Source organism: Tigriopus californicus, chromosome 9 (genome assembly GCF_007210705.1).
Source record: "Tigriopus californicus strain San Diego chromosome 9, Tcal_SD_v2.1, whole genome shotgun sequence".
Taxonomy (NCBI): Eukaryota; Metazoa; Arthropoda; class Copepoda; order Harpacticoida; family Harpacticidae; genus Tigriopus; species Tigriopus californicus.
Genome location: NC_081448.1, coordinates 15,445,871 through 15,460,411, shown reverse-complemented (window position 1 = coordinate 15,460,411; position 14,541 = coordinate 15,445,871). Strand labels below are relative to the sequence as shown.

The 14,541-nt window shown below is 43.7% G+C and overlaps 2 protein-coding genes across 3 annotated transcripts; one reads left to right on the top strand and one right to left on the bottom strand.

Annotated features, from left to right (window-relative positions):
• Positions 1–1,232: 1,232 nt before the first annotated feature.
• Positions 1,233–2,955, top strand: LOC131887202 (cytochrome c oxidase subunit 6A1, mitochondrial-like). The gene is made up of 3 exons (XM_059235752.1): positions 1,233–1,394; positions 1,576–1,727; positions 2,735–2,955. The coding sequence occupies exons 1-3, from the start codon at positions 1,295–1,297 to the stop codon at positions 2,822–2,824; spliced, it is 342 nt and encodes a 113-aa protein (XP_059091735.1). The 5' UTR covers positions 1,233–1,294; the 3' UTR covers positions 2,825–2,955.
• On the bottom strand, positions 2,939–6,050 carry LOC131887200 (renalase-like). Of its 2 annotated transcripts, XM_059235749.1 has the most exons (4): positions 5,477–5,954; positions 5,121–5,331; positions 3,659–3,881; positions 2,939–3,566 (listed from the first exon to the last, which is right to left on the bottom strand). In XM_059235749.1, exons 1-4 carry the CDS (start codon positions 5,547–5,549, stop codon positions 2,967–2,969), a joined length of 1,107 nt encoding a protein of 368 aa, XP_059091732.1. In that variant the 5' UTR covers positions 5,550–5,954; the 3' UTR covers positions 2,939–2,966. The 2 variants fall into 2 exon arrangements, with proteins under 2 accessions (XP_059091732.1, XP_059091733.1); XM_059235750.1 differs by lacking the exon at positions 5,121–5,331 and having other exon boundaries at positions 5,392–6,050.
• Between the last annotated feature and the right edge of the window lie 8,491 nt (positions 6,051–14,541).

Here is a 14,541-nt window from a genome sequence, read left to right as displayed (position 1 = left end):
CGTGCTGGACGAGAGCAATTGCTTGACAAGGAGTCTTATTAGGGGTTTCTACTCTGAATTTGGACGAGCCGTCAACGATTCAAATTTGCACCATAGCTGTCCTAAGTAGCTTGACTACGAATGAAACATTTTTTCCACCAGCGACAGCTGAGACGAAAACATGCGATCGCAGCGCCCTTGATCGATTTATATATGAAGTTATCTATGCGTCAAACCATCATATTGAATTTCCCGCCTCATCCCCCTCGTTATCGTGACTATTGAGGGGATCAAATGAATAATCACGGGAGGTTGCGACTAAGGCTACCAATTTGCACTTTCAGTGGCATGTGGCATCCCTAGCCGAATCTCGGAAACCCGTTAGTTAGTCGCGAAAAGTAACTCTGATCTTTTTTCGTTCAAAACAGGGTTGCTTTTTTGGTCAAACCTAACCTTTGACGTTACCTGGGAAACGACTGGTGCTTTGACTTTCCTAGCTTTCTAGCAATCCTGATTTTGAAAATTTGTTGGATCCCATCACTCATTGTGATACAGATTGCTTCCTTCATTTTATTTGTTCGCACTTTCAACCAATGACAGTCTTTGTTTATCAAGCCATAATTATTGCCTCTCCTACATCAATGTGTTTGCATTCAAGATGGGAATCAATGCTGTCATTTTGGACCACTTTCCACCATTATCTGCCACTTCTCGTCTCTTTCTGCCATTGTTGCCATGGCACGGTTCAAAATGGCAGAAATTCCCTCAAAGTTGATTTTTGCCATCTCTGTTGGTCAGTGTTGTTCTCCCTCGCCATCATCAGCTGTCGATGGACGATTTCAGTGACCAGCGTTGCCCAGATCCTCCTCTTATGGCCCAGATTCCTCAGAGTGGCAGCTTAGTGCTCTCGCAGGCAAGTGGGCATATCCGAAAAATACTTCGGCCCTGGTAGTGATAACTGAATGGCTAGGTGGCTCTTTTAGAGCGCTTTCATCGAAAGAAGAACAGAATCTGGTCACCAAGTCCCGCCTGGACTTAACCCTGGGTTGAAGTTGGGCAGCCCGTTTGAATTGATTAACATTAATCGAAATAACAATCGTCTGTTGGGCTTACAGTTCCGTTTGGGGAATGTTTGAAATTTCGTGACGACTGCCCTGACTGTTGATGAATTTTTGCCCCGCCCATCTCTGACTCTTGAGCTGGAATTTGGCCGTCAGCGGTTCTGAAGAGTGGGCAACCCTGTCCGAGACCCACAGACCCGTCTCGTACATACACTCATACTCAGTCAGTGAGTCGTCAGTTGATTATTTCCAAGATGGCCTTCACCTCGCTCAGAAGTCTGGCTTGGGGTTCCCTGCATCGGAGCTTGAACACCACGGCTGTACGGCAACGTGGACCCGGCGCCACTCACGGGGGTAAGTAGAAGTAGCCGCAGCCGTCGCTGGGCCAGGTAGGTAGGTAGGTAGGTACCCTGGCCGAAGGCAGGAATCCAGACCCAGATAGGGTATACACACATACACACATATACACGCCCTACACATACCTAGGCATGAATGGACATTGGCTTGAAAGCCCGGCTTCCGGATTGTCTTCTAGATGAGGGATGGAAGCGTTGGCGCAAGATCACCCTCTTGGTGGGCGTGCCGGCCATCATTTTGGGCCACGTGAACGCCTTCTGGCCCAGTGAGGAGGACAAGGTCCATCGACCCGAGTTCGTGGCCTACGAGTACTTGCGCATCCGCAAGAAGGTAAGAGAGACTGACCCTCAAACGATCAAACGATCAGACCAACAGACAGGCACCTCCAACCCAACACGCCCCATGGGAGGGGTCCACTGAGTGACTCACCGTTATCGGACCGCCTTTCAGTGTAGGTCAAAAGCATTTGTCCGCCTACTGGCCTGGCCATTGAGGAACGGCGAATGGGCGGGATTGTAGCCTCACTTTCACCAGCTAGTCAGCTAGTCCGCTAGCTAGCTAGCTGGCTAGCTAACTGGCTAGCTAACTGGCTAGCTAACCCAAAGAGACCTTGAACTAGAGGAGTGGGCATGAGCGGAGCTAGGCCGATTGGTCTTTTTGTCACAGCTCTTTGACCAAGTCGTAAATGGAAACTGATTGTAAGGTACTGGCATTTGAGACCAAACTGCACATCTTTTGTTATGTTCATAACTATTAATGACCTATTCTGAAAACTATAGACATTTTACGACATATTTTCAGTAAGAGGATTATAACTCGAAATTTTGTCGTTTAAACTCTAATTTTCTCTCTTAAATGGCGTTTTCTTAATGTATGGTAGTATCCCTTGTGACTTTTGGGGAGCTGAAATGTTGTTTTCACCAAGTGGCCTAGCTTCGCCGATTGCCATGTCCAATCCTCCTGTTAAAGGTATTCATGGCTAGCCCCACGCCACTGAGTGAGTCAGTCAGTCTGATGACCTCTCGCATCAAGTCGTGCATGGAAGCATTTCCAATCGGGCTGGACCAGTGGCCTTCGCGCCCCACTGGCCTGCTGATGAGAACCCGAGGAAGGGGTCAGTGTCGCCCTGGCTGTTCCCCCTTAACTCTGGGCATGAGGGTGGGCTTCACATGGGTCTCGGGCATCAGATTATTCATCTAGCCCCCACCAGTCCCGCCCTTCAATTCTAGAGAATTTCGAACGGACGCACAGAGACCATAAGACCATTCGAACATCGGCTGCCTCCAAATATTTGATCGATTGAGCCGACATCTCTCATCGTGTGCGTTTTCTTTCAGGCCTTCCCCTGGGGCGATGGCACCAAATCGCTCATCCATAACCCACACACCAACGCTCTGCCCGACGGGTACGAGGACGCCGGTCACTAAGTCCATCCGGACTGACCGTGCATTAGTCGCTCATGCCAGCTACTACCTTATGATTTAATGTCTAATAAAACATGTACAAAGCCGTGTCTCGACGGGAATAAAACCACGCCCAGGTCGGTGCATAAAAGGCAGAGCAATCAATCTATTCTTTGAAACTGGCTAACACTTGGGCCGCCACGGCTTTGGCCGATTTTAAGCAGCCATCAAAATTCGAGTGGGTCAGTCCATCCCCGCCCACAATCAATAAAGGCTGACGCTCGAGAATGGCGAAACCGGGCATGCCGGTCAAGGGCCGCGACACTTGTGAGTAACGCCACTTCTGACACTTGACGTGCTTGGGTTCGGGTAGATCCGGGAAGCGAGCGCGTACGCACGCCACCAATTGCGCCTGGAGCGCTTGAGGCGTGCTTTCCACATGCTCCAGACCAAACGACACGGAAGTGTGGAACACGAGTGAGGTGGGTGAATCCGGACCCAGTCCCCGTTTCCGATTGTCCACGCTTACGAATCGGAGCACCGGATCGTCCTGGATGTATTGAGCGTCGAAGTCGAGCTTCAAATCGACGGGTTCGTCATAGAAGTAGCCCAGGGCATACCGAGCACTGTACTGCACGTCTTGAAGCAGTTGCGATAATCCGTTATGCTGCTCCTTCAAGGTATCCTGGATGGAACCGCCCAGGGCCAAGACCTGAGGTAGGGGCATGGTCAACACCACCACGTCAAACTGGTCGCTCACGCCGTTCTAAGGAACACAAAAATGACCTATTCGTAAGAGGATGAGTCCCACAACGGATGTAAAGAGGCATGTTGATGCTGGAACAACGGTCTGTCTACCTGGGTCTTGACCGTCCATTGGGCTTGATGTCTGGTCACTTCGGAGACGTGGTGACCGAATCCCACCTCGCACTTGGCTTGGGCCAAGTAATGCTTAACCAAGCTGGAGCAGCCTCGGGGCGCCACGTAGTGGTTCTGAGCCTCGTCCATGGGCTTCATGCCCAGAACCTGGGCCTGGAGGGGAGCCAAGAGCCCGGCGGCCACCAAGGCCTCGTAATCCGACCTGTAAACAATAGGTCACTCTCATTCATCATGTTGCAGGGATGGAGCACAGAAAATACGAATTCCATCACAAACCAGAGGCTGTAGCACCAAAGATAATGATTGAAACGTGTTCCCACCTAATATTTGAACAACCCACCCATTCGCATCCCAAAGTTGGAACTTTGACCTACTTAGCCGTAGTGAATTTGGGGGCAATGATGAGACACGTAATTCAGTTCAGGAGTGGTTCAAGAGTGGTTCAGGAGTGTGCTCTATTGATCCCCGGCCTTTCATTCGGAAAAAGTCAAATACTATTTCGGACCAAAGGCTGGACCTTGCGAGGGCTTTTGGCCATGACCCTGGGGCCAATCAAATTGAATCAGGAAGATTTTTTTTTTTCATTAAGGAAACAAAAAGCTTGTTGCCTTCTTCCGCATATTGGTAAACCATGTTCATCATGTCAAATGTTCCAGTCCAGGGAATGGGCTTTGAATTGTCTCCAGATCATGCATGATAAGGGACTCCGAAAATTAAATTGTAATTTTCATCTTTTCTCAAAGATGAAAAAATTGTTGGAAGTGTCGAAAAACAGGCTACTCATTGATAGATACCTATAACAAACCAACGCACCACATACTATTTAAATGTTCAATTCCTTTAACTGAACTCGAACGATGATACAAAGCGACCTAATCAACTATCTATCCCCTCTCCTTTAAAACAAGTATATTAAATGTCATACATTTTTCTTCTTATTTTGGAAATATGTCGAAACGAAAATAAAAGCGTAAATTCTTGCCCTTTGAAATCAATGCCGAATAAGCCTCTGCGTCACTAAAGCTCAATTTTTCTGTTCAGAAATTAATTCCTTAAGATTTATATTGAATTTCCAAAAGATATAATCTCAATTGTTTAAAACATGTTCTCCTCCTCCTCTTCCTCCTCACAAGTCTAAATTTTGAACACCATGGCCCATTCGGACGTCTCCATTAGTATACTCCTTGGGGTCAAGCCACAAATCGAGGATAGGGTGACATGCCAGAGTTGATACGTTCAATACCTCGCTAGCAGTACGTGTGGTTCGATTATTATGGGGCCAGAGGTTTCATAAACACCAATGGCCGCTCCCACCTCGGCTTGGAGGGGTGAATCCGTATTTCGGGTGCGCTATGTTCCATGTTCCATGGACTGGCTACTCTATCTCTGGCAGTGCGTCCTTCTATTTCGTTATTACAGTCGACAGGCAGTCGGGCTTTACTTGTGTTCCACGGCATAAGTGGGGTTGACGGTGATATATTGAGCGCCCAAGTCGAGCGTACAATCGGGGTTGCCGGGACTGCGGCTGGTGGACATGCGCCCACCCGCCCCCCGAGCCTTATCCCAGACCGTGACACTAAGCGGCTGGGATGACGCGGCATGGGGACTGAGGAGCGAGGCCGTAACGGCACTGGTCAGACCCCCACCCACCACTGGCGTCCGTCATGAAAAAGACAAAAGCAGGTGTTAATTCGGGGGAAGGGGGGGTTTACCGTCCGTCCGTGCGTGTCGTGCCAGGCTGTAATGCCCGTGCCAAAACGAGAGCACGGATAAGTCCGAGTCCGAATCCGTACATACCGAGTATCTTCTTCATGACGTGCCTTCCGAGTTGTTGGGTGGTGCTCGCAGCCGCCGAAACTGACAACGGCATGCCGTCCAGCTAATACCACTCACTGATCAGTGATCACCACCACCTTATCACTCGGCGGCGAGTGAGTGCTCCGGGTCGGCCGCCTCTCTGACTGGGTGACACGGCGTCTAGATGTAGATGTACATACGTGGATGGACTGCAGTCCACTCGTCGGCCAGGCCAGGATGGGGCCGGCTGACTGACAGACAGACGCACACTGGCACTCCAACCGGAAAGGAGGAGGAGTGTGGATGATGATCCTCGATCGAATCGTTCTCGGGCTCCTCGACGGGTCTTAGATGGCTTTGGGGATCGATGCAGGCTCAAGGACGAAGGAAGGCATGATGAAGGGTACGTATGTACAGTATGTACCTACTAGAGGGTCATGTGTACTGGTAGCAGAGTTGCCAAAACACATATGCCACAAGATCAAAGCAGTTGCCACTTTTGAGTCAAAAGCCTGCTTGGAGCATAGCGATTAGTGTGGGGGCGAGTCTGGCAAAAGTTGGACTTGCACAAGTCCTTCGATTTTTTGACATTTTGCCGGACACGCCGCTAAAGACTAGAATCATCGCGAGAGCAAAAAGACTCTCCTTGCGATAAATCTAAGGAAAAAAAAACCCCAATCAAATTGGTCAAAGTGGCCATCACAGTTGCCATGTGGCAACTATAAGTGGTAGTACGTCAAGAAAGTCAATTTAGGCCTATGAGAGTAACTGTGTCTGCCAAACTCGTTCTCTCCGAGGCCGTTCATATTTCATAACTTGTCCATTGACGTATAGGGTCAGCGATGGGAAAAATTGAGAGTGATCGAATTTCTGCCACTTTCTGCCACAAGTGGCAGAAAATGGCAGAAAATGGCAAAAAATGGCGGAAATTGTTTGAAGGTGGTCAAAAATGGCCGCCGGTGGTTAGAATGGCCGATCTTGATTTTAAAAGGTGTCAAAGATAAGAAAGATCATAGGGTTTGGATGAGTTTTTCATGTGTTCTTTGCTAAAAAGCAAATTGGTATAGCATTGGCTGAAATGCAAAATGTTCCTCCAAGGCCTAGCCCAGTAGTATTGCACAACGCAAGTACTATGTGGTACCCGTATTCAGGGATGAGAAATGATTAAAAGTCATTTTCTACTACCTGGCACACACATCTAAAACTGATATATTTTCCTGAGCTCTACTAATGATGGAGAATAGAGTCAGGGATGGATATGGGGAGAGTTGAGACATTTGGTACAATGCACTCTCACCAAAGGAAGATTTCTCTCTGAATCACGTCTTTTAGTTCAACAGAATTTGAATAGGTAGATTTACAGAATAAAAAAGCGCAAATATAAAAAGATTTGAAAACACATTCATTGTTGATAAAAAAAAAAAGAGCACAATTTTCAGCTCTAAGCCTCCTTCTTTAGGATATTTGAAATACAAAAAAATGAAACTTTTTAAATGCCGTTCTGGAGCGCGAAAAAAGGAATGAGTAACTAGTAATTATTGTTTTTTGGATCGTTAGTCGTTACAATTACATCATTTTAAAATGCAACGGGATAACAGTTCCTTTTGCGAAAAAAGGAGCGAATTATTGTAATTTTGTTAAGTACTACTGCCCTGATATTGTCGTACCGGTTAACGTCCAGATCCCATAACTCTGAGGTACGAGCTTTACAAAAGTGGCCTTTGGTTGGGTATTATTGAAATTCACTTACCTCTGCTATGACCTCTTAATCATTTTCTTCGTTTTTTACTGTAGATTATAAGATTGAAAGTAGTTTAGCTACAAGAGGGTTGTGAAAGTCTTAACAAATGCGGTACCTTCAAGCTGTTGATGCCAATGGCGGTTGAATTGAGTTATAACTGGAGGGCTAGTTACAACTTATACCACCTATTTCATAACCAATTCACCTGAAATAATAAAAATACTTTAAAGTTCTCCCTGAATCTTGTGGTGACCTTTGGAATATCGCGTTTCTTGTCAAACTATTGCCACCTCTTGCAGATCATTGGTTAAAATACACTATTAAAACCCATTTGTCAATGTTTTTCTGCATTATTCTTGTTCTTTTATTAATGCATATTTGGGGTTCTTTGATAAAGGTAAGGCAGAAGAATTAAATCAAGAAATTCTCTCTCACCAAGACCTAGCAAACCCCTACACCACAGCATGGAGAGCAATCTGCTTGGGACCTAGGTATCAAATTTTCAGGGACTGGCAATGTGAAGTAAGGGAAAAGGCAGAGGGTCTCTAGGAAACAGTGGCGCGGCACCCTGACTTTGGTCATTTGTGGAGGGAGAATTTCTATCCCTGTCCAAGGACACTAAAGCAAGGAAACGCCACTTATTGTGATCACCAAACCTTTCCCGCCAAGTAAGGCCTAAACTATTGCTGCTGAAATTTTTTAATGTCATTTATTGGCTTAAGTATTGGACAAAATATGTGACTAATATCATTTTCGTAACCATTGATGGTATGTGCTTCAAACCAGGCATGTAAATATACTTGAAATGACTTTAAACATGTCTTAAAGTGCAACAACTGAAAAGTGCCAGTTGGATTTTCATGATAAAGCAAAATTTAGCTCTATACACAATCAGTTAATACTCTTTTGCTAATAATATTATTTGTAGAAAATTGTTTCAGAAACATATTGACCAAATTTCAAGTGATTTGACGCGTTTGTTATGAAACTATGGTTCTCACGCTACGAATGGCCCTCAATCCAAAAGTAGACATACTGTAAGGGGGAAGATGTAATCCGTAATATGGAACCACCGATCAGTCCTTCTTACCGGTGTTTTTTTAACTTAAAATACTAGTTCAATGGCGTCCAATCAAGGGGCGGGAACGGATTCTCGATGCCTTTGCCCCTACCAATGAACCACACCATTGGATTGACGAATGTGTCTGTCCGGATATCAAGGGACTCTATGGATGGTGACGTATAGGACATGCTCACCGGGGGTCGTTGTCTACGCCCTTGGCACTTGGACGCGGCCCTTTTCTTTTGGCTTACGCAGGGATGTGTCGAGGTTTGGCTGTGGCGTGTCTCAATTACAATGTGTCGAAGTAAGCGGAGCTGTCATACAATTTAAAACAAAGGATTGTGCTAGAAACGACAAAAAGATAAAACTTTAAGCTCGTTTTGATACAGAAGTTTAATTGTTGGTTGGAAAAGCTGTGTCATTTTTACGGTTGACACAACCCTACTTATCCGAAGATGGCACTTGGGGGCAAAGGGTTAAAAAAAACAAGAAACTGATCGTGTGGTCCTATCGGTCCTATCTTATTGATAGGGCATGTGAAGCAAAGGAAATTCAAGAAGAATGTTGCGCGTCACACCAGAATTCAGCATTTTGAGGAGGGCTAAATAAGACAAACATTGTACGTAGCCAACCTGCACTCGCACTCGCCCCTGAATCCAATAGAATTTTCAAGCCATCGAGTGAGTTGTGGGACAAAACTCAAAAATGTGTCATTTCTTGCGCAGTTCTGTCATTGTACTACACTCTTGGTTTAACATCAGAATACTATTGTGGCTTCAATAAGCCGGGAAACTGAATTAAATGACAAATTCAGTCTATGCTGGTGTCCTAGTCCTTGAACATTCGAATTGCTCAATATCAGGGTCGCTTCATTTTCTGGAACTTCCTTCACTTATCATTAGGGCCGGCCAAAACTTTACTGATGAAATCAAACAAATTATTACCGGAGGTTGCAACTAGGCTACCAATTTACACTTTCAGTGGCATAGTGCATTACTGGGTGAATATTGGAAACCTCTTAGTAGTCACAAAAGTAACCCTGATTTTTCTTCTATCAAACCAGGGTTACCTTTTTGATCAAACCTAACCTTTAGGGCACGTTGGAAGCGGCTGTGCTTTGAGTTTCCGATTTTTGAAAATAGTGCACATAGGTATGAAAGAGATTGCAAGCATATTACCACCCACCTGCGTATGTGTTACTGGGTCGAGTTGTCCATTGGGTTGAGGTCGTCTGCTGGGTCGAGTCGTCCTTGGTCGAGTTGCCCTGGGTCAGTTGTCCGTTGGATTGAGTTGTCCTTTGGGTCGAGTTGTCCGTTGGGTCAAGTTGTCTGCTGGTGGAGTGTCACTAGGTCGAGTTGTCCGTTGGGTCGAGTTGTCGCTGGCTTGAGTCGTCCTGGTTGAGTTGTCGTTGATTCGAGTTGCCCTGGGTCGCGTTATCCTGGTGAGTTGTCCGTAGGTCGAGTTGACCTGCAACCTTTCACATGTGTTACATGTTGCGGGGTAAGGGTGATCTTTCCTCTATTGATTATCCCTCGTGTATTTGTTAAAAATACTTTTCGTGCGATGCATCTAACTCAAAATGTTCGAAATTTGTACCTTGAGAGTAAAAAAGCATGAAAGATGCTATCATGTGATTGAACTAGTTTTGGACAACGTTGAAAAGTGAAAGTAATGCAAGGATTTCAATGCAACGTTTGAGAGCTATTAGCGCAAGGAATAATTCAGAAAAGAGGACAAATGTGAAAATCCCTACTTCCACACAAGGCCTCCTACACAGATCTGTGCCTCCTACCTTACCCGAAATACATTTTACGCTCTATTATTCTTAATCTTATAGTGATTCTGATTACTGATCCACAGTAAGAAAAATGCTTCATGACATGTCATGTTAGTTATTTAGAAATCTGCCGCGCATCTTCCCATGTCGGTTGGGCTCTCTGACGTTAAAAATATAGGCTCTAATCATGTGGAGAAACCCGAGGAGGAGTCGTCTAAATTACCATGGTGGCAAAGTTTGAACTAAGCACCAGAGAACAATCAAGGTTCAGTGAATCGACCATTAAAGTTGCATGTTTGTTGATAATGCCGTCGTAATCGACATCCGTGTCAACAGATACGAATATTTTCACTAGCAAAGAGGTTTATCTTGCATACATCAAGTGCATGTCTTTGAATATTGCCCGAAACAAGCGAGGGTGGCTGAAAATAGCGCTCAATTTTCGTTATCTTCAAAATCAAAATATTTAGCTTTTACCACAAAAATCCCATCAATGAGGCCCTTATTGCAACGTCAGACAGCCCAAACAAAACGGGAAGAGGTACAGTAGATTGCTAAATAAACTAATCGTGACATGACATTAAATCGAACTCTTTTCCGGACATTATGTGACCCGGGCCGCTAAAATGCATAAGATTTTGATCGAATTAGATAAAAACAACACAAACGCATTATAATCACTATTAAGGAATCGGCCCAATCGCCCTTTATTTGGTAGAGGCTGAGTCAACAAGCGCACTCTGAAGTGTAGAACGTGAACCATATTTTGTGCAGCGAAAGACGGCTATTATCCGTTTTATAGGTGTCACATATACCTCCCTATACGAGTGCTTGTACCTTCATGCAACTCAAACCAATGACTAGGAAAACTAAGGAATGCCTCCGCCAACGTTTCATTCGTGGTTTTAGCTCCTATTCCCTGTCATTGTTAGTATCATTAGATAAGCCCTAGCTGGAAAGTTTACGGATCTCATCCACGAAGTCAACACGGTCTTGGGTGGATGTCAAAGTAGGCACAACAGGAGCCATGGAAATGAGAGAAATTAAGAACAATGGGGGTCTCGTCAAGACAACTTACAAAGATCAATACTGAGCTCAATGTGAGCTTGGCAGCAACTCTCGCTTTGCATGGGAAATAAGCGCATAATGCAACATTTATAAGGAGTGACAGTTTAAATCTAGAACTCAACCCTTCTTGGTGACGGTTTAACACAAATATATCAATATCATGTAAAATGAAAGGTAATAAATATACGAATTACAAAACTTTCATTTGATAGTACTGGATTCGCATTCCCTGTAGAGGTTAGAAAAGCCCTTGAAAAAACAAACACAAAAAATACCAAGAGCTGAACAGTTTACGTACGAGCACACGTAGACGGGACCAGGATGCTTGCCGAATCTCCAGGACATCGAGATATTCTTGTTCCTCTTCTAGCGATAAAACATGGCTCCAAAAATACTGATCAGTAGGTCCGACAAAATATGTTGGATTTGGCTCAAATATGTCATTTTTATTTGCTCAAAACAAGCCAAATATGTTGATTTTATGTTAACCAAAACCGTTTCGGTTTTTTTTGTTTTTGTTCCGTTTATTTTTCCTAGTATAAAAACTAGGGCTGGCCAAAACTTGCAGATAAATATGGTCTTTATTGACAGCAAATTTGCATAGAAACTCAAACAATTTTACAGAGAAATTTGCAATAAAGCTTTCCAAAACACAGGCAATAACACGTTCGAAAGGGGGGGGGCTATTTTTGCCTTCCATGTCAAGCATCACAGATGAAAAGGAAAATTATTTATAATATCTTCAATCACCGTTCATTGAAGAAATAGATTCTTGCCATGTTCATTCTGGCTCCCATCCTGCTTAGTAGACCTTGAAAAGAAAAAACAGTTGCCATTTTGGCCGACTTTTTTGTTAGTCGGGAAAAAAAGAAAAAATGGAGGATATCCGAAAAGAAATACAAAAAACATGGCAATTGCGAAAAAGTCGAAGAAAAAGGAAAAAAAATGTTGGGTATGAACGAAAAATGGTGATGAATTGCGGAAACGTTGCTGCCATGGCCAACAGGTCATTGGCGACCTATTTATGGCCTTTTTCTGTTGCCAAATCTGTTGCCAAAAAAACAAGCAATTGCATATACTGGTAATCTATTTTTGGCTTCATAATTTTATTGACAAGAAATCAAATCTCTTATTGCAATGCTTGACATTAGGACACTTTGTAAGTGATTCCGATGTTATGGTTCACCATGCAATTGATTCTTTTCGAGAATCTAGTGCGATTGCTTAGGGAACTTTTGCTCACTTAATGATTCGATTTTGTCCTATTTGATCCACAACGAATAAAGTCCTGGTTCTCAAAAGTCATCGTTCTCTTTGTACGATTATCATAGGAAGAAAGAAAAAAGGTCAAAAGAAATGAAAATGGACAAGAACATTTTTTTTGCCCAAATCCCAAAATTTGAAGTATTTTTCATGTAAAAACATTTTTGGTCCGACTCTACTGATCAGTGTCAGTTTAATTTGCAGATAAAAGTATTCCAATCGATACAAGATCTTCAAATGGGCTCAGTAGAACGCTAGTAATTTAGAAGAGAGTGACTTTCTCAAGGGAGGATCGTAGTTTTTGACCACTGAGGACCATGGACCAAGTTGCATAAAACTTTGTCTACATTGCACCGGAAAACTTTTATTTATGAGATTTTTTACAGTCATCTATCCGCTGATTGAGTCAATACCAATTTTTTGGGTATATGGGCATTAAATTGGACCACCTGTATACCGAAGGAATGGACGTGTCCCAGTTAAACGCACCCTCGGCTCAGGTAAGTCCAAGCTCCACGTTGTTACGCTTACCTGAGTTTGAGGAGATGATTCCAAGCATATGATTTTCATTTCATGTGCATATGCGGTGATTTCATCATTAGTCACTTATGATAATATTTTGTGCTGGGACGAATTCTGACTCAAGTCCCATGCGCACTAGAGTCTTTTACTTGATTTAGAGAAATTGGTGACCGTACTCGCATCTTTAATAAGCACTCGAGACCGGGCTCATCAAAAGAAATATTCATTTTTTCTAAGAATTGCACAAGACGAGTCCTTTGCCTGACCTGACTTTACAAGTAAAAGTCTCGAGCCCGGCAAAAAAGTCAAAAAAATCAAAGGACTCGCCTCAGCGCTATTATTTATATTCCCTTACCGTGGCAACGGTCCGTTGGTGGTGGAAACCAAAATGAACTAATGACAGTGGGTAGAACACGGCTTCCAGCACCAGCTGATCCTGTCAAAATGGCACTAAATAAGCCAACGTGGAAGGAACGATTATCATTGGGACCTGATTAGAACATGGTGGAACATTGGTTCACCTCAACAACACTAGCTCATGATGGAGCAATTTCATTCACTGTTTGGCTATGTTCGCTCGCATTTTTCAAGTGGTCACTATCATTTTTAAAGATATCGAGTAAAAAATTCTCTTTAAGCGAGCTCGACTTTTTTGAGACATTTTTCTTCTAACAGTCTCTCTTCTTGGTCGTGTTTCAATTCAATACCAATCATTGAATTCGCTGCTCAAAATTAGTCCAAGGTAAGAATTTGTTTCATACTAAAATTGCGTGCCTGTGGCAAATGCTGAAATTTGTTTATTCAACAAAACAGAACTTGCACAAGAGGATTGAACTTGAACCTTTGGATGTCGTGTGTCTTATGCGGGTTTAGATCAGGTTCCATTCCGTTATGTGTTCCTTTCCCACATGAGAGGATCTAACCATTAAGCACAGCAAAGAATGGGGCTGAAACTATCGTAATGAAATAAGGAGTGGCTGTTGATGTTGAATAAAATGTTTCTACCAAAAAACATCTAGGAAACAGATCAGGACATAGAAAGTGAGCATTTGCTGACAAAGCTTGATTGTTCTTGGTAAACCTTCTTACTTAATATAGTCACTTCGATTTGGAGCACAATTGATTAAATCCTACTCTTCTAACGGGGGTCGAGAGCTCGCCTTGAGGTTTTCGGGCACATACCGTATATTGATTGTGTACATAATTTAATCTTTGCATAGAATATATGCTAGAAATAAGAGCTAGAAGTAGAGGAGGGCTAAAGATTGCGAGCAAATTCGAAACTTTCTGCATGTCATGAATGCTAGTGGTGCTGAAGTTGGAGGGCTAAGCCTGGCTGGCCAGAGAAACTGGCCATCACATCGTCCAATTTTTCCGATTGGAAGTGTCATTCACTAGGATCGGATTGACTGTACATTCGCGAGTGCGTAGCAAAATGTATTGCACAGCAATTTTGTTAAGAAAATTAAGTTTTTCAAGTTTCATGAAAGTAATGGTAAGTCATTTTTTTTCCAAATCAACCATCCACTTCTTGACCATTTATCGCAATATCATGAAAACACGTCAAGATGTGCCTGATCTTTAAGGAAGAAGTTCATTACTCAACAAAAACAAGTTCCAAGATTAAATGA

What these genes read in the sequence shown, in the direction of transcription:
- LOC131887202 (XM_059235752.1), top strand. Translation starts at nt 1,295, where the DNA reads ATGGCCTTCACCTCGCTCAGAAGTCTGGCTTGGGGTTCCCTGCATCGG. An exon ending in ACCCGGCGCCACTCACGGGG is followed by an intron (nt 1,395 to 1,575) that starts GTAAGTAGAAGT and finishes ATTGTCTTCTAG; the next exon opens with ATGAGGGATGGAAGCGTTGG. An exon ending in ACTTGCGCATCCGCAAGAAG is followed by an intron (nt 1,728 to 2,734) that starts GTAAGAGAGACT and finishes GTTTTCTTTCAG; the next exon opens with GCCTTCCCCTGGGGCGATGG.
- LOC131887200 (XM_059235749.1), bottom strand. Translation starts at nt 5,549, where the DNA reads ATGCCGTTGTCAGTTTCGGCGGCTGCGAGCACCACCCAACAACTCGGA. An exon ending in CGTCATGAAGAAGATACTCG is followed by an intron (nt 5,332 to 5,476) that starts GTATGTACGGAT and finishes GACGGACGCCAG; the next exon opens with TGGTGGGTGGGGGTCTGACC. An exon ending in ACTTATGCCGTGGAACACAA is followed by an intron (nt 3,882 to 5,120) that starts GTAAAGCCCGAC and finishes TATTGTTTACAG; the next exon opens with GTCGGATTACGAGGCCTTGG.